This window comes from Elephas maximus, chromosome 4 (assembly GCF_024166365.1).
Source record: "Elephas maximus indicus isolate mEleMax1 chromosome 4, mEleMax1 primary haplotype, whole genome shotgun sequence".
Classification (NCBI taxonomy): Eukaryota; Metazoa; Chordata; class Mammalia; order Proboscidea; family Elephantidae; genus Elephas; species Elephas maximus.
The window spans coordinates 35260620-35287248 of record NC_064822.1 but is presented as its reverse complement, the minus strand read 5'-3'; the positions used below and the strand labels follow the sequence as shown (position 1 = coordinate 35287248).

The window sequence follows — 26629 nt, the reverse complement described above, 5'->3', positions numbered from 1 at the left end:
CTGCACCATCCTCATGATCGACTTCGGATCAGACTATTGTGCTCCATAGGGCTTTCACTGGTTGATTTTTGGAAGTGGATAGTCAGGTCTTTCTTCTTCCTAGTCCATCTTAGTCTCTGCTGAAACCTGCTCAGCCTCACAGCAACACACAAGCCTCCGCTGAGGGATGGATGATAGCTGTGCAAGAGGTGTACCGGCTGGGAATCAAACCCAGGACTCCTGCATGGAAGGTGAGAATTCCACCACTGAACCTCCAATGCCCTCTTTACAAACATTAGGCTATACCCAAAAGGGAAACCATAACTCCACTTAGCAGACAAAGAAATTCAGGTCCAAGAGTTAGGTAACACCTTCCAGGAAAGTAAAAGGTAATCAGTGGTCTCATTCTTCAGACTGTAACTTTGCAAACCAAGCCTTGTCTGATCTTTTCTTCAGCGCCTCTCCACCAAAGTAAGCCGTTGTCCATTAAGCTCAGTCGGCCAGCTATTCAGCACACTAAAAAATGTCTTACTAAAGTAAGAGGAAGCTTAGACAATAAAGAGAAATTTATCACCAGGGTTGACACATATGGTTGTTTTGTTTCTTTATTAGGTTTCTTTATTAAGTATTATGTGGTTCTAGGTCTGTAGAGCATTTCTCTGTAGTACGGAAGGGTGGATTGGAAACAAGCCAGATAGTTTAGAGAAATGAGAACGGTACTTTCGCACCGGTGTGGTACTTTTGCACACAATAACCAGGTAGAGAGGATTCAATAACCATGCAAAGTGACAAAGCAATTTTGCAATCTCAGTGCCTCATCTCCTGGGAGGTGAACTCCTAGTAGACTGCAGTACAAAGAGATAGGAATAAGACATAACAAAGAAAATATAAGCTGAGGTGCAACATCCTGTCACCAAAACCACGCATACCTGGGGGTGGAAAGGGGAGCCCTAGGGATGTCCTACAGGTGAAGAAAGAGTGGCAGGTGTAAGAAAAGGAGGAAACTGCATCTCTGCATTGTGTTTATACATAAACCAGACTCCTCCACTACAGCTGATGGCTCTGTGCAGAGTGGGCATAAAGTGAAAATTGTGCCTGCTACATTGACTCCAACTTGATACAGCAAGGAAAGATGTCTGCAGGTATGTTTCCTGAAAAACTATCCTGTAGAATGCAATTTAGCAATATGGATTTGGGGATGTGTAGCAGTGGATTTCTTGGCTCACAATCACTAAGGTTTGAGCCAAAGGAGGGGAGATAACAGAACAGCTTCATTGCAGAGCTGGGCTTCCCAAGGCAATGAGGGACAACAGGAAACCCACAGAGTGGAAATCCTAGGCCTCGGCTCTGGTCTTAGCTCTGTAACTAGCTTGCTATGTGACCCTGGGCCAATCACCTCACCTTTCTGGTTCTGTTTCTTTATCTTTATATGTTTTCCTTGAGCACTCAGACATTTCTTCCATTTTTAATGCTCTCCAAGCTGAACCCCTTCCAAGTTAGACCTTATTGTGTGTGGCTGCCCAGGAGTACTGATTTTTTCATTCCATAACCTTTTCCTAATCATCTATCTTCTTGTACATTCAGTTTCCTCTCTGTATTTTCCTTTTTTATGTATTTTTTTCTTACTTAGGAACTCTGGTGGCATAGTGGTTGAGGGCCACAGCTGCCAACCGACAGGTCGGCAGTTCAAATTCAGCAAATGCTCCTTGGGAACCCTGTGGGGCAGTTCCACTCTGTCCTTTACAGTCGCTATGAGTTGGAATTGACTCAACAGCAACAGGCTTGGTTTTTTTTCCCTTCCTGTTACTTAGCAGTCTTCAACACTAACTGGTCAGTATGCTCTCAACCCCACCCCCTGCCAAATTCCCTCTCTTTCTGTTCTGTTTACTGTCTATTAGGTTGTAGCACCCGCAATTGTTTAAGTACAAATGATTGCATTGACATGCTTCATACATAGTCTCTGCAGGTAAAAGGGGTACCCACAAAAATTAAGACCAATAACGGCATTCAGTGTCAGAAAGGGCTTGGTGAAAAAGGCACTCACACAAACTGTTGATGGAACTGTATGCTGGTAGAAACTTCTGGGAGGATAATTTGGCCATATACATCAAAAGTTTTAAAAATATTCATAGCCAAGAGATAAATATCCCAGGCAACAAAATGGAAGACTGAGATGTTAGGGAATAAAATGAACTGCAAATGGCCAATAAGCTCATAAAGAAAATATTCATTCTCACAAGCAATCAAAGAAATGAAAAATACAAAAGAGTAACAATCTACTATTGGTAAATCAGTAAATCTTGCTGAGGGACAAATTAACAATATTTATTGAAAGCCTTAAAATTATATGGTCCCTTTGTCAATTTCAAGGAGTTCAGTCTAAGTAAATAATGGAAATAATATGAAAATATTCACTGTAACATTTTGAGAGGGAATGTCCAATAAGAGAGTTAAATAAATAACAGTTTATCCATAGGACGGTAATTTTTTTTTTTAAATAATTTTTATTGTGCTTTAAGTGAAAGTTTACAAGTCAAGTCAGTCTGTCATGTATAAGCTTATATACACCTTACTCCGTACTCCCACTTGCTCTCCCCCTAATGAGTCAGCCCTTCCAGTCTCTCCTTTCGTGACGATTTTGCCAGCTTCCAACTCTCTCTATCCTCCCATCCCCCCTCCAAACAGGAGATGCCAACACAGTCTTAAGTGTCCACCTGATACAAGTAGCTCACTCTTCATCAGCATCTCTCTCCAACCCATTGTCCAGTCCCTTCCATGTCTGATGAGTTGTCTTCGGGAATGGTTCCTGTCCTGGGCCAACAGAAGATTTGGGGACCGTGACCACTGGGATTCTTCTAGTCTCAGTCAGACCATTAAGTCTGGTGTTTTTATGAGAATTTGGGGTCTGCATCTCACTGTTCTCCTGCTCTCTCAGTAGTTCTGTTGTGCTCCCTGTCAGGGCAGTCATCGGTTGTGGCCGGGCACCAACTGGTTCTTCTGGCCTCAGGATGACGTAGGTCTCTGGTTCATGTGGCCCTTTCTGTCTCTTGGGCTCATAGTTATGGTGTGACGTTGGTGTTCTTCATTCTCCTTTGATCCAGGTGGGTTGAGACCAACTGATGCATCTTAGATGGCAGCTTGTTAGCATTTAAGACCCCAGATGCCACATTTCAAAGTGGGATGCAGAACGTTTTCATAATAGAATTATTTTGCCAATTGACTTAGAAGTCCCCTTAAGCCATAGTCCCCAAACCCCCACCCTTGCTCCGCTGACCTTTGAAGCATTCAGTTTGTCCCAGAAACTTCTTTGCTTTTGGTCCAGTCCAGTTGAGCTGACCTTCCGTGTATTGAATATTGTCCTTCCCTTCACCTAAAGTAGTTCTTATCTACTAACTAATCAGTAAATAACTCTCTCCCACCCTACCTCCCTCCCCCCCCTCGTAACCACAAAAGTATGTGTTCTTCTCAGTTTATACTATTTCTCAAGATCTTATAATAGTGGCCTTATACAATATTTGTCCTTTTGCCTCTGACTAATTTCACTCAGCATAATGCCTTCCAGGTTCCTCCATGTTATGAAATGTTTCACAGATTCGTCACTGTTCTTTATCGATGCATAGTATTCCATTGTGTGAATATACCATAATTTATTTAACCATTTATCTGTTGATGGACACCTTGGTTGCTTCCAGCTTTTTGCTATTGTAAACAGTGCTGCAGTAAACATGGGTGTGCATATATCTGTTCGGGTATATTCCGAGGAGTGGGATTTCTGGGTTGTATGGTAGTTTTATTACTAACTTTTTAAGAAAATGCCAGATAGATTTCCAAAGTGATTGGACCATTTGACGTTCCCACCAGCAGTGTGTAAGAGTTCCAATCTCTCCGCAGCCTCTCCAACATTTATTATTTTGTGTTTTTTGGATTAATGCCAGCCTTGTTGGAGTGAGATGGACTCTCATCGTAGTTTTAATTTCATTTCTCTAATGGCTAATGATTGAGAGCATTTTCTCATGTATCTGTTAGCTGCCTGAATGTCTTCTTTAGTGAAGTGCATGTTCATCTCCTTTGCCCACTTTTTGATTGGGTTGTTTGTCTTTTTGTGGTTGAGTTTTAACAGAATCATATAGATTTTAGAGATCAGGCGCTGGTCGGAGATGTCATAGCTGAAAATTTTTTCCCAATCTGTAGGTGGTCTTTTTACTCTTTTGGTGAAGTCTTTAGGTGAGCATAGGTGTTTGATTTTTAGGAGCTCCCAGTTATCTGGTTTCTCTTTGCCATTTTTGGTAATGTTTTGTATTCTCTTTATGCCTTGTGTATTAGGGCTCCTAACGTAGTCCCTATTTTTTCTTCCATGATCTTTATCGGTTTAGTCTTTATGTTTAGGTATTTGATCCACTTGGAGTTAGTTTTTGTGCATGGTGTGAGGTATGGGTCCTGTTTCATTTTTTTGCAAATGGATATCCAATTATGCCAGCACCATTTGTTAAAAAGACTATCTTTTCCCCAATTAACTGACACTGGGCCTTTGTCAAATATCAGCTGCTCATATGTGGATGGATTTATATCTGGGTTCTCAATTCTGTTCCATTGGTCTATGTGCCTGTTGTTGTACCAGTACCAGCCTGTTTTGACTACTGTGGCTGTATAATAGGTTCTAAAATCAGGTAGAGTGAGGCCTCCCACTTTCTTCTTCTTTTTCAGTAATGCTTTACTTATCTGGGGCTTCTTTCCCTTCCATATGAAGTTGGTGATTTGTTTCTCCATCACATTAAAAAATGTCATTGGAATTTGGATCAGAAGTGCATTGTATGTATAGATGGCTTTTGGTAGAATAGACATTTTTACTATGTTAAGTCTTCCTATCCATGAGCAAGGTATGTTTTTCCACTTATGTAGGTCCTTTTTAGTTTCTTGCACTAGTACTTTTTAATTTTCTTTGTATAGGTCTTTTACGTCTTTGGTAAGATTTATTCCTAAGTTTATTTTATCTTCTTGGGGGCTACTGTGAATGGTATTGATTTGGTGATTTCCTCTTCGATGTTCTTTTTGTTGATGTAGAGGAATCCAAGTGATTTTTTGTATGTTTATCTTATAACCTGAGACTCTGCCAAACTCTTCTATTAGTTTCAGTAGTTTTCTGGAGGATTCCTTAGGGTTTTCTGTGTATAAGATCATGTCATCTGCAAACAGAGATTATTTTACTTCTTCTTTGTCAATCCGTATGCCCTTTATTTCTTTGTCTAGCCTAATTGCTCTGGCTAGGACCTCTAGCACAATGTTGAATAAGAGTGGTGATAAAGGGCATCCTTGTCTGGTTCCCATTCTCAAGGGAAATGCTTTCAGGTTTTCTCCATTTAGAGTGATGTTGGCTGTTGGCTTTGTATAGAAAAAATTAAAAAAATATTATTATTATTTGTATAAAAATAGATGCCCTTTATTATGTTGAGGAATTTTCCTTCAATTCCTATTTTGCTGAGAGTTTTTATCATGAATGGGTGTTGGACTTTGTCAAATGCCTTTTTTGCATCAATTGATAAGATCATGTGGTTTTTGTCTTTTGTTTTATTTATATGGTGGATTACATTAATGGTTTTTCTAATATTAAACCAGCCTTGCATAAAAAAAAAAAAACAAACTACCTGGTATAAATCCCACTTGGTCGTGGTGAATTATTTTTTTCATATGTTGTTGAATTCTATTGGCTAAATTTTGTTGAGGATTTTTGCATCTATGTTCATGAGGGATATAAGTCTGTAATTTTCTTTTTTTGTGGTGTCTTTACCTGGTTTTGGTATCAGGGATATGGTGGCTTCATAGAATGAGTTAGGTAGTATTCCATCATTTTCTATGCTTTGAAATACCTTTAGTAGTAGTGGTGTTAACTCTTCTCTGAAAGTTTGGTAGAACTCTGCAGTGAAGCCGTCCAGGCCAGGGCTTTTTTTTGTTGGGAGTGTTTTGATTACCTTTTCAATCTCTTTTTTTGTTATGGGTCTATTTAGTTGTTCTACTTCGATTGTGTTAGTTTAGGTAGGTAGTTTTTCTAGGAATTCATCCATTTCTTCTAGGCTTGCATATTTGTTAGAGTACAATTTTTCGTAATAATCTGATATGATTCTTTTAATTTCAGTTGGGTCTCTTGTGATATGGCCCATCTCGTTTCTTATTCGGGTTATTTGTTTCCTTTCCTGTATTTCTTTAGGCAGTCTGGCCAATGGTTTATCAATTTTGTTAATATTTTCGAAGAACCAGCTTTTGGCTTTGTTAATTCTTTCAATTGTTTTTCTGTTCTCTAATTCATTTAGTTCAGCTCTAATTTTTATTATTTGTTTTCTTCTGGTGCCTGATGGATTCTTTTGTTGCTCGCTTTCTATTTGTTCAAGTTGTAGGGACAGTTCTCTGATTTTGGCTCTTTCTTCTTTCTGTATGTGTGCATTTATCGATATAAATTGACCTCTGAGCACTGCTTTTGCTGTGTCCCAGAGGTTTTGATAGGAAGTGTTTTCATTCTCGTTGCATTCTATGAATTTCTTTATTCCCTCCTTAATGTCTTCTATAACCCAGTCTTTTTTGAGCAGGGTATTGTTCAGTTTCCAAGTATTTGATTTCTTTTCCCTGATTTTTCTGTTATTGATTTCCGCTTTTATGGCCTTGTGGTCTGAGAAGATGCTTTGTAATATTTCAGTGTTTGGGGTTCTGCAAAGGTTATGTTTTATGACCTAATATGTGGTCTATTCTAGAGAATGTTCCATGTGCGCTAGAAAAAAAAGTATACTTTGCAGCAGTTGGGTGGAGTGTTCTGTATAAGTCTATGAGGTCAAGTTGGTTGATTGTAGCAATTAGGTTTTCCGTGTCTCTATTGAGCTTCTTACTGGAAGTCTTGTCCTTCTCCGAAAGTGGTGTGTTGAAGTCTCCTACTATAATTGTGGAGGTGTCTATCTCACTTTTCAGTTCTGTTAAAGTTTGTTTTATGTATCTTGCAGCCCTGTCATTGGGTGCATAAATTTTTAATATGGTTATATCTTCCTGGTCAATTGTCCCTTTAATCATTATGTAGTGTCCTCCTTTATCCTTTGTGGTGGATTTAACTTTAAAGTCTATTTTTTCAGAAATTAATATTGCTACTCCTGCTCTTTTTCGCTTGTTGTTTGCTTGATATACTTTTTTCCATCCTTTGAGTTTTAGTTTGTTTGTGTCTCTAAGTCTAAGGTGTGTCTCTTGTAGGCAGCATATAGACGGATCGTGTTTCTTTATCCAGTCTGAGACTCTCTCTTTATTGGTGTGTTTAGTCCATTTACATTCAGCGTAATTATAGATAAGTATGTGTTTTAGTGCTGTCATTTTGATGCCTTTTTGTGTGTGTTGTTGACAATTTCATTTTTCCACTTACTTTTTTGTGCTGAGACGTTTTTCTTTGTAAATTGTGTGTTCCTTATTTTCATAGTAGTTGAATTTGTTTGCTGAGTCATTACATTTTTCTTGGCTTTTATTTTGAGTTATGGAGTTGTTATACCTCTTTGTGGTTACCTTAATATTTACCCCTATTTTTCTAAGTAAAAACCTAACTTGTATTGTCCTATATCACCTTGTTTTCCTCTCCATATGGCAGTTCTATGCCTCTTGTATTTAGTCCCTCTTTTTGATTATTGTGATCTTTTACATATTGACGTCAATGATTCCCTGTTTTGAGCATTTTTTTCTTTTTAAAATTAATCTTAATTTGTTTTTGTGATTTCCCTATTTGAGTTGATATCAGGATGTTCTGTTCTATGACCTTGTGTTGTGCTCGTATCTGATATTATTGATTTTCTGACCAATTTCCTTTAGTATTTCTTGCAGCTTTGGATTGGTTTTTGCAAATTCTCTAAGCTTGTGTTTCTCTGTAAATGTTTTAATTTCACCTTCATATTTGAGAAAGAGTTTTGCTGGATATATGATCCTCGGCTGGCAGTTTTTCTCCTTCAGTGCTCTATATATGTCATCCCATTGCCTTCTTGACTGCATGGTTTCTGCTGAGTAGTCTGAACTTATTGATTCTCCTTTGTAGGAGACCTTTCTTTTATCCCTGGCTGCTTTTAAAATTTTCTCTTTATCTTTGGTTTTGGCAAGTTTGATGATAATATGTCTTGGTGATTTTCTTTTTGGGTCAATCTTATATGGGGTTCGATGAGCATCTTGGATAGATATCCTTTCATCTTTCATGATGTCAGGGAAGTTTTCTGCCAACAGATCTTCAACTATTCTCTATATTTCTGTTATCCCTCCCTGTTCTGGAACTCCAATCATACGCAAGTTATTCTTCTTGATAGAGTCCCACATGATTCTTAGGGTTTCTTCATTTTTTTTAATTCTTTTATCTGATTTTTTTTCAGCTATATTGGTGTCAATTCCTTTATCCTCCATGTCCCCCACCCTGCATTCCAATTGCTCGATACTGCTCCTCTGACTTCCTACTGAGTTGTCTAATTCTGTAATTTTACTGTTAATGTTTTGGATTTCTGAATGCTGTCTCTCTATGGATTCTTGCAGCTTATTAATTTTTCCACTATGTTCTTGAATAATCTTTTTGATTTCTTCAACTGCTTTATCAGTGTATTCCTTGCCTTTTTCTGTAGATTGCCTTATTTCATTTATGAGGTCATCCCTGATGTCTTGAAGCATTCTGTAAATTAGTTTTTTATATTCTGCATCTGGCAATTCCAGGATTGTATCTTCATTTGGGAAAGATTTTGATTCTTTAATTTGGGGAGTTGTAGAAGCAATCACGGTCTGCTTCTTTATGTGTTTTGATATCGACTGCTGTCTCCGAGCCATCTATAAGATATTGTAATGATTTATTTTATATTTGCTCACTGAGTCTTGTTTTGTTTTCTTTCAATATACATAGATGGGCTACTAGGTTGTGCTGTTTTGATTGTTGTAGCCCTTGAATCACTTATGTCCTATTACCAGCTGGTTTGGGCTGTTAGCAGATATATAAGCCTAAGAGTCCATTCACTATTCTTGAGTAGAATCTGATTTTGGGTCACCAAGTGTGTGATGCAGACTGTCATCTATCCACCTAGAGGAGTAGTGGTGATAGTTGCGTGCACCAGATTCTAGTAGCAGCAGGGGGTCACACTCCAGAGGAGGCAGGATGCTGACAGGCTTCCCCCAAGTGCCAGTGAGGTAGGCGTGTCTCTATTCCTAAAGCACTTTGGTGGGTGGGCTCTGCAGCTGTACCTTAGGCATCCAATGCTTGTACCTCTACAGATTGGTAGGTGTCACCATCCTCAGACCCCTAAGGCAAGAGGCTAGGTGGTCTGGGGGAGCTTCAGCCCTCAGTTCCCCGTTGTGGGTCAGTGAGGGCTCTGTTTAATATGCAGAGATATCAGACCTGGGAAACTTGTCTTTCCAGTAATCCGCTAAAACAATTACAGTCAGATCCCTATCAGAATTGCATTTGCTTTATAGTAGCCACCTTGTTCCCTGTAGGGATGAAAGCCCAAGACTGTGGCTCTCAGATGGTTGGCTGGAGCTGGTTCTGTATTTTTAGTCCAATTTCGGGAAGTCAGGGAAGGATTTTTGGTCCCTGGGTTTTTTGTAGCTGCTTCTCTCTGGCCAGGAGAATGGGTTAGGAAAAGACCAAAAACAAACAAACAAAAAAAACACAGAGCACTTCACTCTCTGGCTCAGGAGATTCCAATGTTAACGAAGCCGCCTGGGATGGGGAGGGGCGGGATCAGATAGATAGGAGAGAGTAGCACCCTGGAATATAGACAAAGTTACTTATCTTGCTTGGACATGACTGTTTTACCTGAGATTCCCGAGGGGTGTGTAGCCTGTTTGCATTGGCTGGGTCGAGATTGCCCCCAAGGGTCAGGCCCACATCCTGTGCTTGTGCTGTCTCAGAAGCCATGGTCAGTTCCTCCACTCCCAGTCCAAAGCCCAGCGCCAAGGTTCCCCGGCTGGGTTGCCGCACTCCAGGCTCCAAAACCAGTTGCTGCCTCCCAGTGACTTCTCCTCCTGTCAGCTATGTCACTGCGCTGCCTGTGTGCACTGGCTGGGCTTCCCCCGAGGTCACTTCTGGGGGCTAGGGCTGCATCCCGTGTTTGCGCCATCTCAGGATGCCGTGCTCAGCTTCCCTGCACCCAGTCCAAAGCCCTACACCAAAGTTTTCTGACTGGGACGCTGGCTCCAGGCTCCGGAAACAGTCGCTGCTTCTCCGTGGTTGCTCATTCTCAGTCTCTGTCACTCAGGTCAACTCTTTAGATCTGTGTTTGATGGTCAGGGTTCGTAGATTGTCATGTATGTGATAAATTCACTTGTTTTTCTGAGTCTTTGTTGCAAGAGGGATCCGAGGTAGCTTCTAGTTAGTCAGCCATCTTGGCCCCACCTCGGTAATTTTTTTCACGAGGTTTTAATGATGAATTTTTACAATACAATGCTAAATGGAAAGGGGTATACAAAATTGCCCGTAAGAGAATTATTGTTAAACACACGTGCATATGTTTAAATACTCTGGGAAGATATGTATCAACATTCACTATCATTTTGATAGTGGGTTTATATCTTTTGATTTTTTTCTTCTCTGTACTGTTCTACAGTGAACACAAATGACTTTTATAAATAGAGAACCAACACATTCTTTAAAAAACAGGAACGAAAAGTTATGGATAGAAAAGATGAAACAGGAGCACATGCACTTGGGAAGGGGGTGCTTTTCACAACGTGCCACACATCTGTCTTATGGGTGCAAGTCTGAGCTTTGCTGACATTATGTATGGGGCACACATTCGGTGTTTATGAAATGTTTGTTAAAACAACATTAAGAAACACAAATGGGTAAATGTTCTAGAATGCCTGAGGCGGTCTGATAACTACAAATCCAAACTACAAGAGGTGTGAATTTAGATCAGATAGCAACTTAGTTCACTGAACTAAACTCTTCTCCAGAGAAGAAAGGGCTGGATGTAGGACAGAACATATTCCGACTTCATTTCAGCACCCAGAAGACCCTCCTTTTAACTTAATTTGTAGTTGCAGAACCTTAAAGAAAATGAGATACTGACTTTCCAACCTGGGATATGAGAGTCTGGACACCATGAACACTTCTGCTCCTCTAAAGCGTCCTGCAATGGCGTGGGTGATTAAAAGCAGGCAGCTGCCTGGGATCACTTTCCTCAGCACTTACAGCTGTACAGCAGAGCAGTTATGGTGACATTAAAGGAACAAGAAGGGCAACTATAGATCCGCATTCTTACTCTTCCTCCTCCTCCCAATTTTAGATTTCAAGTACATTAAGAAAAGCAGTGTTGCCACAGAAGACACATGCTAATAGTAGAAGATCTCGTTTCTTATCTACCCTTCAAATCAAGTGCCATTTGACTATGACAGTCACCAGTTTTCTCAGGCCCTAGTCTCCTCACTCATGAGTCAATCATGTCATGTCTTCTTGAAAGTAGGGGTTGGACTTCAGATCCCCACTAACCTGAAAATGTATTGGTTCAAGTGTGATGCGCATGGAAGGTCAGACTTGCTGCCTGCCAAAACGCAGCCCCCTCAGTAGTGTGGGACTACCCAAGTATTCAACAGAACACAGAGTCTCTACTCAGTTCCTCTCAGATGAAGTCACTTTATCAGACCTTTTAAAAACTCTATATGAAGCCTAAGGGATTAAACAAAACAAAAAAACCCAAACCCACTGCTGTCAAGTCAATTCCGACTCATAGCGACCCTATAGGACAGAGTAGAACTGCCCCATAGAGTTTCCAAGGAGCACCTGGTGGATTCGAACTGCCTACCTCTTGGTTAGCAGCTGTAGCACTTAACCACTATACCACCAGGGTTTCCTCCCTTTCATTGAAAAAAAAAAAAAAATTATTATTATTTTTTCCCCTAAATTGTAACTAAGTTAAAAAGTATATAATTAGTTGTTTAAAATCAGTCGTCCCCTTGGTGAGGAAAGTTCCTGTGTTCCATGCCTTTAACTGGGTAAACACTGAATATTTATATATATATATGTACACACATATATATAGTGAACAAATTACCCTAACTTCTTCATCTGCCTTAATCAAGAGCTATTGCTATATAAGCCTGGAAGAATTATGTATTTTTAAAGCTCTGCAAAAACAATTCACCTTTCACCCTTCACTCCAGTAGCTATGACACTCTCTGAGATTCTCCAGTCATTCCCTTCTTCTTTGCCAAACATTTGGAAATCAATGAAAACATTCTTCTAAACCTCCAAATCCTTTCTTTGTGCGTGCTTACTGGTTGAAGTTACATTCAGTTAATATTAATTACTGATAGCCTTCACAAGGCCCAGGGAAATGACTTCTAACTACTGCATAAGGTGATTTGCAATAGAATAAATTCATAAAATAACATAAAACAAAATAAAATTGTAACAATTTAACTGTAATAATGCAATTGGCAATTTCAATCACACTTGCTATTTTTAGGGTTTAGTTTTGGGGACATCACGCAATTCTTTCCATCATTCATGAAATTCATGCTTTGTCAACAAAAGTTATCTTCCTATTTAATCCACTGGATATGCAACACATGAAGCCTATAGTTTGTGGTGTTACCAGGTGCCACTGAGTCAATTCCAACTCACAGCAACCCTACGGGACAGAGGAGAGCTGCCACATAGGGTTTCCTAGTCTGTACTCTTTACAGGAGCAGATCACCACGTCTTTCTGCCTCGGAGACGCTAGTGGGTCTGAACTGCTGATGTCTTGGTTAACCGCCGAGCACTTAACGATTGTGCCACCAGGGCTCCTTATAATTGTGATAGGTGAGCTACTATGAATGCAATGCACAGACAGCCCCTTGAAGGCATCTCAAGGAAGAGAAGATGTATGTGCAAAGGTAAAAAGGAAGCTAGGACTGTGAGCCTTCCAGCAGGCCATGCAAGCATGCAGCAACAGCAGGGGAGACACTGCTAGAGGAGAGCAGCAGTGGCAGCAGGCCGAGCCTGGCACACCTGGGAAGGAGCACTGCACTTCTTGTGCAGCAGGAGTCTGTGCTCCCTTACGACAGGGGCCACCACTGACAAGAATCACCTTCTTTCCGTCAGTCCACGGCTCCTGCCACCACCAATCATCTACTTCACTTTTTACTCTGTCTACTCTAAATATCTTTTCCCCATCAAATGGCTTTTTTCTTACTCATTCTTTTACTTATTCACAGCTTATGCTTACTCCTAAATTCTTTTTTATCTGTGTCTTTTAGTTTTTAATAATACAACCAATTAACCAACCTGCTCTATATACTGAACTCAGGCTCTACAGAGAGATTTGGGCCGGTTCAGTTAGTCACCATCAGCCCCACTGGGCAAAGTCCTTGTGCAGCCCACTCATGTCAAAGGTTCCTGGTAACCTCCTGGTCACCCGATCCATTTGACTGCTTGACTGTGATCACAGCAGTGGGATCATGTGGGACAGAATACGGTTACCCACATAGTGAAAAAATAATTAGGGCCATACAAATGGCCCTGGATAGGAACCCTATGGAAAAAAGGCTGTAAGCATGTCAAGAATCAGAAACTACTTCATTTAGAGTAATCTACACATGAAAAAATGTTGAAATGGCAAAAGGTGTGTTATATATACTTTTACAACAACTAAAAAAGAGAGCAATCTAATAACCAAATTTGGGATGCAGGTAAGTTCTCTGTTTTCTTATGTGGAATATCGGTGCCCAGATTTTGCTCATTTCTCTATTTCAGTCTATTCTCTTTCATGTTTCCCGCTTAAAAAAAAAAATTCACAAGGTGGCAAAGATCAAAATGCTATGGTATAAACACAAAATCAGCAACTAGGCTCTTTGTTCTAATATTGTCTTTTCACCCTTTAAATTCATTTTCCCATTTTATTTTTTATCAGAACTGTTTGCTCCCAAATATAACTGTAACACACAAAGGCCTGAGAATTTTGCTTAGAGCTGCAGAAGGCAGCTCAAGTTCACACTTGGACCATATCCAGTTTTTTGACATCATAAAATTCTTATTCAGATTCCTGTGTGTAGGAAAAGCAGATTACTACAGAAAGGGGAGAGAGGAACCTTCCCCTTTATCTACTTTTTATTATGTCTGAGAATTTTTGTAGAAGGCGATTTTGGTAGGTTTCTGGTGGTCCTGTACGTCTCAATTGCCTATAAAACCAACACCACAAAATGTTTAAGCTAGAATGAATTCAATGTATACTGCATTGTAAACCTAAACTAGTTTAGAAAAAAAAAAAAAAAAAAATCCCCAGTTCTCCATTTCCTCTGTGGCCTGGATCCCAGACAGTAAATTTGTAATTATGGAGGAGGGGTAAATATCACAGACGGAGAAGATAATAAATTCTTCAAAGTAATTTTAAAGATCAGTATGTTTGATTATTGATGCTAATAAAATATTCATTTCATACTTTTGGAATATTGAAAAAAAATTCAAGATTTGGAAGAAGAGTTTATGCTATGAGCAAGTGTACTAAATGTGCCATCTGGAGAGTCTGTCAGCTTACAATTAGGTGGGATGATGCACCATCAAAGAGGAACTTTTACAAAATAATACAGCAAGGCTAAAATCCAAGGCTCAGTAGATTTGAGAGTAAAAATTGGGACTTTTTCCAATTGTGGGAAAATTAGGAGGAAAAGCAGTTATGTTTTGATAAATGAGCCATTCTAAGCTGGGAAATCAAGGCATCTCCCCGTTTCACATACTCAATTTGTGCATTTTCTATTCTTTGCTCTAAATCGTGACTCTCATCTTGCAAATACAAGAAAATTAAAATTGGACTACTGAGGGCAGACGAGGAATTTAATCTTGAAAGATGTTAATGATGTATGATTGCAGTAAACTTTGATATAAAATAAAAAAGATACTGAGCGTGAAAACATACAATATTGTTATCACTTAAAATTAAGTTTATTTTGGGGAGGAAAACACATTTTGAATGACTCACTGATGGAAGTACTCTGAAGCCTGCAACACGTTGATGCAATCTGATGCAAACTCTCCTGGTAAATCTAAGACCCAGGGCATACCTCCATTGCCATCAAGTCAATTCCAACTCATAGTGACCCTATAGGACAGAGTAGAACTGCCCCATACGGTTTCCAAGGAGTGCCTGGTGGATTTGAACTGCCAACCTTTTGGTTAGCAGTCGTAGCTCTTAACCACTATGTCACCAGGACCCAGGGTGTTACCAGGTTGCACTACTTGCATCTAATGACCCATGCTCCAAGAAATCAAGGTGAGAGCCAAAAAGCAGAGCCATTTTGTTATATCCTGCATTTATTTAAGCAAACCAAATGTGTAGAGATAGGAAATTAATGCGTTCATAATGTTTTACAAATACAGAAAGAAGACACAGAATATTAATACCCTGAAGAGAGTGCATTTGAGACACAGTTCTGTCATCGGAGAACACTTGCAGTGACCACATTGGAGCCATGGTGGATGCATCCCTCTGTCATTCTTGCTCTGACATCGTTCAAGTAGTTTTAATAGATAAATCAGCCATTTGCTTTCAAACAAATATTAAATACTAATGATTACGGTAGCCTTGAAGGGTTTGTGAGTGACTATGCTATACATACATGATGCTAGGCTTAATGTGTTATTTCAGTGCCATTGTACATTATGCAGGGGGAAATAATGTCTTATTACACATTTACTGTGACATCCACTAAAATGTGAACTAGTTTGCATAGGTTAGTCCTTTGGGCAGCACGATGTTGCTCTAGTCCACCAAGGCTTAAAGATTCACAGTGTAGAGGAAAAAAACATGAATTAAAGCATTTCTACTAAAATAATTTTAATAGCTGGTGTTAACACTTTGCATAACAAAAGCCAAATTATACTGATAACATTACATCCTTCCGTAAGCTTCTTCGTTTGAAAAACAGTTAAGTGTTTCCTTCAGAACTGTATACTCTCAAAGTTAGTACAGTCTTGCAAAAGAATAATAAACCAAAATTCTAAAAGTGTGAAGCAAATGTAAGCTTAACTGCACAATGGTTCGTGTTGGCATTTTGACCCCAGGTCGAAGACCAACAGTCGCAGATCACACCCAGAGCACGCTGGGCGGGCACTGTTCCCTATCGCTCAGTCACCCGTTGTGCGGGCCGTGAGAACAGGGCTGTGCTTTCTCCTTTTCCTCTGAAGTAAATCATTCTTAACAGCAACTGGATTACAAAGAAATCACACTATGCAACCTGGATGCCGTATATCAAACACAAGAAGCATATGGAATTCCCACGGATACAGTGAACTAAGGTGGGCACTTTGGGAGGAAATTTGCCCTGGGGATTCTTCCAGGCTTGTAGATTCCATAGTCTAAGCATTATGGAATGATGGCCACAGAAACTTCAGATGGTGTTTTGACTTTTTAGGTCATCAAGAGTTGACAAGTTGCCTGGAAAGGGTCCTAAAGGGCATGGGATACTGCACAGTGAGACTTGTATTCTCCTACTATTAACTTGTTTGACACAGCTTCTTACTTAACTAAAGCTTTTTCACCTTCATGTCACGTTACCCAAAACAATCATGATCCAGCCACTTTTAGATTATCAGCAGGAAATAACGAAGATAGAATGAACTTATGAAGTGAATTTCATTTTGTATGGTAAATTCAGCCTTGTAATATAATTCTTCTGTCTTACAATAGGTGTTTTAAATCCCAAACCAAAAGTTAATATTTGTGTATCTCAACTATATATAAATCCACAAAGAACCTTTCAGAAATAGATGGAAGAAGTCAGCATTTTCTAAAGTTTTAAACCTTTATAAGTAAAATACAATCAGCTGCCACCCATAATATCTGTCAGGAGCATCTGACTTCCCCACCATAAAAATACCAACCATATATAATAAAATATTACTATACAACGGGCATAAGTTTACTTGCTTGGATTTCTTTCCAAGGCCATAATGGATAAACAAGGGTAATCAAAAAGGCACCTATTTTTGTACATATCTATATAATAATTTTGGTATAAATTATATCCACTTTATATAGAGATGTGTTAGTAAAGAATCAGATGCATTTTCTTTGTCTTTTCATTAAAAATATTCCATTGGAGATGGATGGATGAACCTAAAAATGAGGTACATCTCTTGACCTTCCACTATTTTGTTTAGAAATTCCCAGATTCCCAGAATGTTGTAAAGCTCAACACAGAGAGGATAAGGAAAGAAAGGCTATGGTGAAACTGGCAAAACTTGGTCTTCATCATCTTCTAGCAGGTCTTTCATCACAACTAATGGCAAGAAGGGGCAGGTCTAATATCATTCGTATTCATACAATGTACTTGTAAAAATTGTGCTTACTAGTTTCTGTGTGGCCTATGGAAGTTGAGGAGGCCTGAGAAACAGGGTCTCCACGGAGAGCAGACAACCAGATAAATATTTCCAACTTGGCTATGCTGCGGATGTGTACATAAGAACAAGAAGACATGAAGAATTCATTTTGCCTTAGATCAAAAATAGAGAGCTTTCCTAGAGAACAAGAATTAGTAAAAACACTGACTACAAAAACTTACAACAAAAGCAATATTCTGTTGCTATACTTTTCCCAAGAGAGATAAGATCCACATACAGTCTTGTTTTCGGAACCTTTTAAAAGTGTATCAAACTGTCCCTTGTGCTTTTATCAGGCTTGAGGACATGCCAAGTTTAGAAAAGCAGGTACATGCTCTCTGTGCTTAGGCATTTTACACCGTCTTCTTTACCTCGATTTTCAAGACTGGGTTTTTTTAATTTTTTTTTTTTAACTCTTCTTTAGCCATCAGCAATATATATAAGATACCTGTTGCCAAATTGAAGGTGGGGAGGGAGCAAGTGGAAAGTGAAAAAGTTGTTCAAAAATGTCATTTTTAAAAATGATGTAAAAATTGCACTTTGGTAATATACATATGTTTCCTATATTTCTTCTGAGATCCTTAATATCCTGCCAAGCCTTAGTAACAATGCCAACACTATTGAGTTATAACCTCAAGAACATAAATAACATCTTGTTCTGCCTCAACCTTTATTTACAAAATTGCCCTCCTGTTAAATTCTGATCAGATTTTAATTTTTAAAGGCTGGAAGCAGAAACATCTTACTTTGCAAACATCATGTGATGCTTAAAATTGTAGGAGAATTATTCCCCAGGTATGTTTTGACTTTTACATTCAATCTGATTTTGAAATCAGCAGATGAGAAGAAATATGACACAGTAGGCTGCTACTTTATGGTAACTTTCCTGGTTTTATAATCATCATCTCAAGTCAGTTTCCTTTGAGCTTCTGATAAATGTACTATTTATCAAAAATCGTACCTGTCCTACATTTAATATGAAAATTGAATCAACAACTACTCTTTTTTACAATTGCAAAAACTAGGTGAAACTTAAATATTTACTTAGCAGTATAATAACATTGACAGGCTTCTTGCCCTCAATTTTGAAGGACAGAAATGTTTGCAAGAATACTGCAAGTTCAGTTTGTCTTTTTAGGTCTGTGCACAAGACACCCAAACAGAAATGGGATTTGACTGATGTAATCAATGACCAGTCATTTCAGTGATAGAAAATCAGTCAAGCTAGTTATTTGGTAATCTATAAACCCCCCTCAATATAATCTCTAGTTATTTGGCTGAATTTTTCTCTTTTCAATTTTATGTCACTGTCATGTAGATAGAGCTTCAGTATAAAACCCACTGCCATTGAGTCGATTCCGACTCATAGCGACCCTATAGGACAGAGTAGAACTGCCCCATAGAGTTTCCAAGGAGCGCCTGGTGGATTTGAACTGCCGACCTCTTGGATAGCAGCCGTAGCACTTAACCACTACACCACCAGGGTTTCCAGCTTCAGTATAATAAAGCTTATTTGCTCTTTTCACCTAATAAAATGAAACCACAAATTTTCAAAAGTATGTCCTAACTTTCCAAAGGGGTAAATAAATCAGCTTTTCCCTTTGGGCTAATAAACATTTCAATAAGAGATATTTTATAGGATATTTTGTTCATTTCCTCGAACATACCGTATAAGGTAGATATCCCCCCAAGGCCCAAACATTTTCGTAACTTTGCTTTTTCTGTTTCATCACAACTATAGCATCAGGCCCTGTATGAAGGCTACCCTGTTGCAGGCCTCAATGAACGGTACAATCTGAAAGACATACAGAAGTTGACGAATGTCCATCTCTCAAGCAACAGTGACTTCAGGCTCCAGGTAAAACTTAAAGACCTACTATAAAGGGCTGTCCTCAGGGCAGTGAATCCAGCAAGAGCCTGCAAGGTCCCTTGTTTGAAAATCAAGAGCCTGACAATTTTTTCCTAGTGAGCAACCTGTTGGACCTATACTGAAAATCTCTAATGACATTCCTATCTCATTCCCTGAATTTGATTCAGAAAAGAAAAACCAGAAAGTGGAAAGGAAGTCTTTTAATTAAGCAATTTCAGTGGTTAGATTTCCATTCCAAAATCTGAATGCCATTTTCCAAAATAAGAAACTAGATCATCTTTCTCTATGTGGAGTTTGTAACTTTTTCTTAGCTGGGTTTTTCCAGCATACTTCATATTCCATTTCTTTCACTGGCTCCTGTTCAGTTTTGTTTACTTTTCAAATAAACAACAGTGTTAATGAAAGCTGTCTAGTAAACACCTAAATCACTTATTTATAGAGTATACATCTATTTCCTAAGGTGTAAATCCTTCCAAACTAGAGTGCAATGCAGCAGAAGACTCTCAAGCGATTTTTCAAAATAGGTTTTGTTTTGTTTCTGATGAGCTGGCTACTAGAGGAAAAGCCTTTTAGATATCAGCTGTATTTTTTTTTTTTTTTTCTGCTTTCATAACAGGAATGGGCAGTGCAGCTGCCTATGTTACAGAAGCTTGAACCTACATGACATGCAACAGGGTAAAGGCTATTCGGGAAATTATATAGATGATATTAAAATCTGCCCTTTGCAGAGTAGCTGTGAAGTTATTTGGTCCTGACATTCTGTGGACTCAAGTATATACTTGGGTTCATAGAATGTAAATGGAGTAGGATAATGACTTGGTACAAGTGAGAAATAAATAGACCCACGTGGGGCTAGGGAACAAGGAAATTTCTCTGAGTAGAAGTTTCTAGGTCCCTAATGCCACTGGTCAATATAATTTTAACCAGACTGTCATTCTGCCTCTGCTTACATTTATTATATTAAGCAATTTCCTTTTATATTAGGAAATTGCCTAACAACTAAAAAGCTAAACAGTTTTTTTAAGTATCGGCTGCATTACTGGATTAAGGGAGTTGGCTTCTGGTGATTCCAAAGTGACAGCTAAGACATTTCATCTACTTGTTACATTTAAAGGGACAATCAACATCTCTATTAAAGTCTACATAAATACATTTCCCAGGAGGGTTCAATAGCCAATCAAAGGAAACCATTAATACAATTAGCAGCACCAGGTCTCCAGATGTAATTATTGTGTTTGCAGGAATTACTGAAAGTGCTGCCGTTTTTCAGCCCAGAACTCATTCCTTCTTCCTGGTACCTGTGTGTCTAATTGTCAAAAGTAAGGACAGATCATTGTAAAATAACTACCAAATTGTCTTAAAAGTATCTTCTATCTTTTAAAAAGATTAGGTTTAGAATACATTAGAATAAAGCTCAAATGGCAAGGAGAAATAATTAATTAACAAACTCAATGTAATTGGCTGGCAGCATCCCCGTTTTCCCAGTTCTCTGCACGGTGCCGTACATCCAGCCATCGTCGATGGGCTGCACGTTGACAATGTAGTCACCGTCCCTGAAGGAGACCTCATCTTCATCCTGGGCACTGTAATCGTACATGGCTCGGTATGTCCTCTGAGAAAAGAAAGAGTTACATGGTTAACACCAAACTGGTTAACCAGTAACCAGTTGCCACTGAGTCGACTTCAGCTCATGGTGACCCCATGTGTGTCAGAGTAGAACTGTGCTCCAATGGGTTTTCAATAGCTGATTTTCCGAAGTAGATCGCCAGACTTTTCTTCCAAGGTGCCTCTGGGTGGAACTGAACCTCCAACCTTTTGGTTAGCAGCCAAGCACATTAACTGTTTGCACCACCCAGGGACTCCACCAAATGGGTTACAACCACAAATTCTAATGACAAAAAAAGCAACCCACAAGTAAAGTAACTACTACGAATGTTTCCAAGCACATCTGTTTCTGGAGGCTGTAAACCAGTATCTAATGTGTTGATCTCAAGTTTACTAGTCTAGCAAAAAGCATAATATTTTAGGGCCAGAACCCGTCCCGTTGCCTTTGAAGTCAATTCCTACTCCATTCAGCTTTAGATAATTAAGGAAACATTCGATTACATAGATTCTCCCTTATTCCACGGTCTTCAGGAAATAAAACCTACTGTAGTGGCAGACAGGTCCAAGTTCTGTTGACTCTCTGCCACTGGCAGAGACAATGAATTCTTCTTAAATAGGTACCAAGAATTTTTATTTCCTTATAAAAATATGTAAAACAAATAAAAAGAGAAAAAAAACATAATATACTCATTTGTGGGCTTTGGTAACACAGTGATAGAAATTTACCATATAAATGTTCTGAATACTGAGGTACATATAACTAAATCCTTGTTAGAAGAAGGAAATTTTAAATTGAGCTTTACTCTATTTGTCGTAGCTTAAGACCAAGGGTTTAGCTACTATTAACACTCAATAATCCCAAAATCAGGTGTATTCACAGACAGGAAACTGGTTGAGACACAAAGGACTTTAGAGAGATTAAAGTTACCTTACAAACTGCTTAGAGGCGTCACTTATGTTCAGAAAAAAGCCAAATGGCTGTGTCAGGGAGCTTACAGGAGCAATTTCCGTGTGAGATGCCAAGTTTGACTAGATGACCTCAAACGCTGCTCCCAAACTTTGCATTCAATCAATCAGTATGGTAAGATTTGAAGGCAAAAAAGAAGACATATTTTGGCTGTCTTTGAGGCTTTTTTGATTAATGTCAAGATTACCTACTTAACATGACCGTCAAAGATTTTTGTACTTTACGACTAAATGAAGATCATAATTGGCTGATAATACCAATTAAGAAGTAAGAATTAGGATATCCGTTCTGGTAGATTCTTTTTATTGTTTTATGATTTCACATTATGTTTACTAACGCCTTCCTTTCTCAATAGTTTCTCTTTAAGTTTTTCTGTTTGTTTTCTTTGAAAGGGTTGTGGAAATAGGAACACGTCATCATTTACCTCATCTCTATCCCATGTACAGATTTTTTTTTTAGGTGACATGAGAAGACTAGATAAGAAAGGCTTTAGACACTTACTAGATTTGGTGAATGCTGCATTGACCTCATGGACGACACACTGGTCTGGTGCATGTACCCATAGCCTTGAGAATGGCTTTGTTGGTAGGCTCCAGGGAGAACAGGGGCTGTACGTTAAACATAAACACACACACACAAAGACTCCTTAACGTGAGTCTCAGAATACCCTTCCCCAAGCCCTCGAGTGATGTCATGCTCTGTCAAATGCTCTGAAACAAAATCCCAAAGTCAGCATCAGCTGTAATTAGGGTAGTGGTGTTCTAGGATCTCCCTACATTAGTGTAACCTCAGTAGTTAAAGACATATACACAGAATCAGGGTGGCATGCAGTTAAAAATAGATTTTTAGTGTTTTCATTGACTCTGTTACAGATGCTAGATTTAAACAACGTAAATACAAGATGCTAGATTAAAACAACGTAAGTAAAATCTTAACAAAATCGTGTTTTCATTTAAACATTTGATGCTTCTACACATTTTCCAAAATAGAAGTAAAAAATTAAAAGGGATTTAGTTGGATTGCCAATTCAATGACAGAATATGAACAGTTTCATGGGGTCCCTCTCATATACTGGAATACTCTTAATATTTTGAGATACACAGCTGAATGTTACCTTTACAAAGATGGTAAACACAACATGCGCTTAACAACAGATGTCTGTTTAGCAGTTAATTAAAAGTCTATACCCTTAATCGACTCGATGGCACTGGCTGACTGGCATACCCTTAAAAGAAAGATTTATTTAGAAAACCTGAATTCTCTATTTTATTTATCTAAATAAGTGTAATGAATATGCTACAAAAGCCTGAGAACCCAAACCACTTAAGAATTTCATAAACATTATCCTTCTATATTAAAAAAAAAAAGTATTCACTAAGCTTGCACTGTTCTTGCCACTTAACTATGACATTGAAAAGACACTGATGCTGCTTTGAAGAACATTAAATTCTAGAGAAACCAACAAAGCAGCTTGATAAAAATGCCATAAAATCAATAGAAATATGTTTGTGAGTGTTCATCTCTGTAGGTATGTCTAAGTATTTACAACCAGAAGCATAAACTAGCAATGAGGGTATTTATTTTAGCAGCACGCCCTTCTTGATGTTTTGAATGATTATATATTAGTATAACTTGTATGATATATGTGCTATAAAAATCCATAAAAAGCTGCCATTTTTGTTCAATCATGTTGGTATATAAAGTAATTATAATGGGTCAATTTATTCAGGACATTTTAAAAATAAAAGGAATAAGCACATGTAATACCTGGGTGTTATGAATATTTTATAAGTGGCCCATTCATTCTAATGACATATGAGAATATCAATACTTTAAAGAAGTTTAATCATCAGATGATACGAAGTTGAATGGGATTTTTTTTTGTTTTTTGTTTTTTTGTAGTTCTTGACCTAACTTATATTACAATGTTGTTACAAACTATATTTACTTAATGGTCAGATATGGTATTAAAGAGAAATTACCAAGATCTTCACGTGGGTTGTAAAGTTATTAAAACATCATTAAACATCAAATATTTCAGAAAATAGCATGTCTTAACATTATCAACTCAAGTTAGATATTTTATGTCAAGAGACGTCGAGGATATTGTTAAAATCCACTCACAAAGAATAAGCAAAATTCCCATAAATACCTAGGTCCACTTAATGAGTTTTGTAAAAGGGGCTTTTCTATGTTTGGAAGTGGGAAACACTGACCATTCGTTTATACACTCTCCCAACTCTCAGCAAATATTAAGTGAGTTAATAAATGCAAAGCGCATATTATATCGCCTGGCACGTGGCTATCGTTCCTGTTGGCCGTCCTTGATTCTGACTCACGGTGACCCCGTGTGTTTCAGAATAGAGCTGTTCTCCTTAGGATTTTCAATGGCTGTGACTTTATGGAAGTAGATAGCCAGGACTTTCTTCTGTGGTACCACTGGGTGGATTCAAACCATCGACTTTTTGGTTAGTAGTTGAGCACAAACTGTTTGCACCACCCAGGGACCTATAGCCTCCATAAATGTTAATAATTATCACAGCCTATGCTCAGGGCACTGTGACAAGTACAAGAGGAATGACAAGAGCACCTGCCCTCTCAGAGTAGTGAGGGCCCTGAGGACCTGCCCCTCTGCCCAATGACGGATATTGAAGCATTTTCAATTACCGCATTTTTATGCAAATAATACAGGTCTTCTACATTTGTTTACCAACTGCTCCCTCCCCCGCAAGGTATTTTCATAAGCTTGCTATGCTAATTTTTTTTTTTACAGCAACATGTAAACCCATAAGTCATTGACTCCAACTGCATGCCCAGACTAGTAGTCCTGAACTGATTTTTAAATATTTAAATGAATTATTTTTTAATTATTATTTAAATCTATTTGTAAATTTTAAAGATTAAATATAGACATCCCAATAAATTTACTTAACACAAAAAATTAAACTTTTAATCCTTTGTTACACTATTTAACTATAAACTTTAAATTTTTAAGTACAGGGTTAAGCTCAATCATCTAAAAATACATCGAAAAAAATATCAGGATAAAAGAAGTTTCAACAACAATGAAAAAAATTTAATCTCATACTTAGGAATATGTTTATTTTCACACAGTTCGTATATCACATCCTAGTTTAGGACCCATAAGTACTGACAATGCAAGAATGATGTTTAACAACATTCTCTAATTTGGGCTTTGAAAAAAACAGGTACATTCATGCCATTTAATTGCTCAAATCTGACCTGCAAAGGGAACCTGCAGCTACTGTCAAATAAGGCAGGAAAAGAAATTAATGTGGTAGTCTTAAAATATACATAGGCTGGTGAGAGCAGGGGAGAGAGTTTAGAATGAAAAACCTTGGAGTAAGTATAATCCATTTAGCCCTTATGGTTTCTCTTCATGGCCTGTATCAATTATTCCCGTTCTCCTTTTTTCTCTGTCTTCATTACTTAACAAAAAGCCCCTTCGGGGTTCCACAATCTTGTTATCTACTTATACCTAGTGCAATAAAAGAATTTTTAGGAAGCTCCTATTATGGCTGTGAAAAATATAACTAAGAACCCAGAGGAATCACCTTAGTAAAAACCAATGGCAATTTAAAAAGAGGCATGAGCGTTATTTTTCTGTTGTTTTGCTACATGAATTTTTTTTTTTAATGAAACATACGTAAAACAAACAAAGTGAAATTTAAAGCAATAGCTTTAGAAATTTGGTTTACTAATAATTTGGGTTAAACTTAACTCTCTGATGTAAATATAAGATTGCTTCCATGAAAATATTCAAAGCTTTTGCAAAGCCAGGTATTAGGCTAATTTTGCCACAAACAAGGACTTTTTATCCAAGACAAAAACACAGTGTCCTCTTTATTAAACTACCATTGGTACAAATGGATGACAGTAAAGGTGCAACGGTTTTCCAACACAAGGATCTTGAGTTTGAGGGCTTCAATTTCATAACAAAACCCGCAAAATGATAGATTTCCTCAAGTTAAGGCAACAACAAAACAAGAGAAGTCTGACTCAACTTTCATTTCACATTAGAAAGATTCATTGACCAAAGATCTGGAAGCTGACTAATGCCCTAAGGGTTTCAGGCTGTACTTGGAATGATCCATAGTAATTATAAAACCAAAACCTCTCTTCTACTGCACAATGAAGTATTCCACAAACAGCCTATACAAATATTTTCTATTTCATGTTTATTCTTAGAGCGGAAGGAGAGAAAAACAAGATGCAGAAGTATGTAGACAGGAAAATCATGAAAAAGAAGATGGAAATGGAGAAAGAAAAAATTTATAGGACGTTTAACAAATCTGAAACTGGAAAAAATGAGGAAATACATGTAAACGTACACAGATTAGATTAAGTGTCTGGGTGAACCAAAAAAAATGCATCTCCAATAAAGGGAGAAAACTACCCAAAAGGAAGTCCACTTTGGGGGATGGGTGGGTGAAAGAAGAGAACCAGTATTATCTAAGTGTCCTCTGTGCCTGGTGCTTTATAGGCTGTCATTTAATTGTCACAAAGCCTCTCTAAGATAGCTATCAGTCTCTTCTTTATAGAATAAAAAACAGAGGGTGAGAGATGAGGTAGGAAAGCAGCAGTAGAGGATATCAGGTCATTAAAGACAAGGGGGAGGTTCTGAAAGCCCCAGGATGATTACAGAGTAATGGCTAAAATAACAGTCGCCGTTGAGCCAACTCCAACTCATGGCAACCGCATAATGTCTCAGAGTAGAAATGTGCTCCATAAGGTTTTCAATCGCTGATTTTTCAGAAGTAGATCACCAGGCCTTTCTTCGAGGCATCTCAGGGTAGACTCGAACCTCCAACCTTTTGGTTAGCAGTCTAGCACATTAACATAGTCTTTG

At 38.2% G+C, this 26629-nt stretch overlaps 1 protein-coding gene across 3 annotated transcripts in view; it reads right to left on the bottom strand.

The window, feature by feature from the left end:
- Positions 1-14894: 14894 nt before the first annotated feature.
- NEBL (nebulette) overlaps positions 14895-26629 on the bottom strand; it is a 430048-nt gene continuing 418313 nt past the window's right edge. For 2 of the 3 annotated variants that reach the window (XM_049881883.1, XM_049881881.1), the window contains 2 exons: positions 22261-22367; positions 14895-20799 (listed from right to left, as the gene is read on the bottom strand). In XM_049881883.1, coding sequence (XP_049737840.1) covers positions 20623-20799; positions 22261-22367 — 284 coding nt within the window. In that variant the 3' untranslated portion in view covers positions 14895-20622. The remainder of the gene's footprint in view (positions 20800-22260; positions 22368-26629) is intronic. The other variant, XM_049881880.1, reaches the window with a different exon arrangement.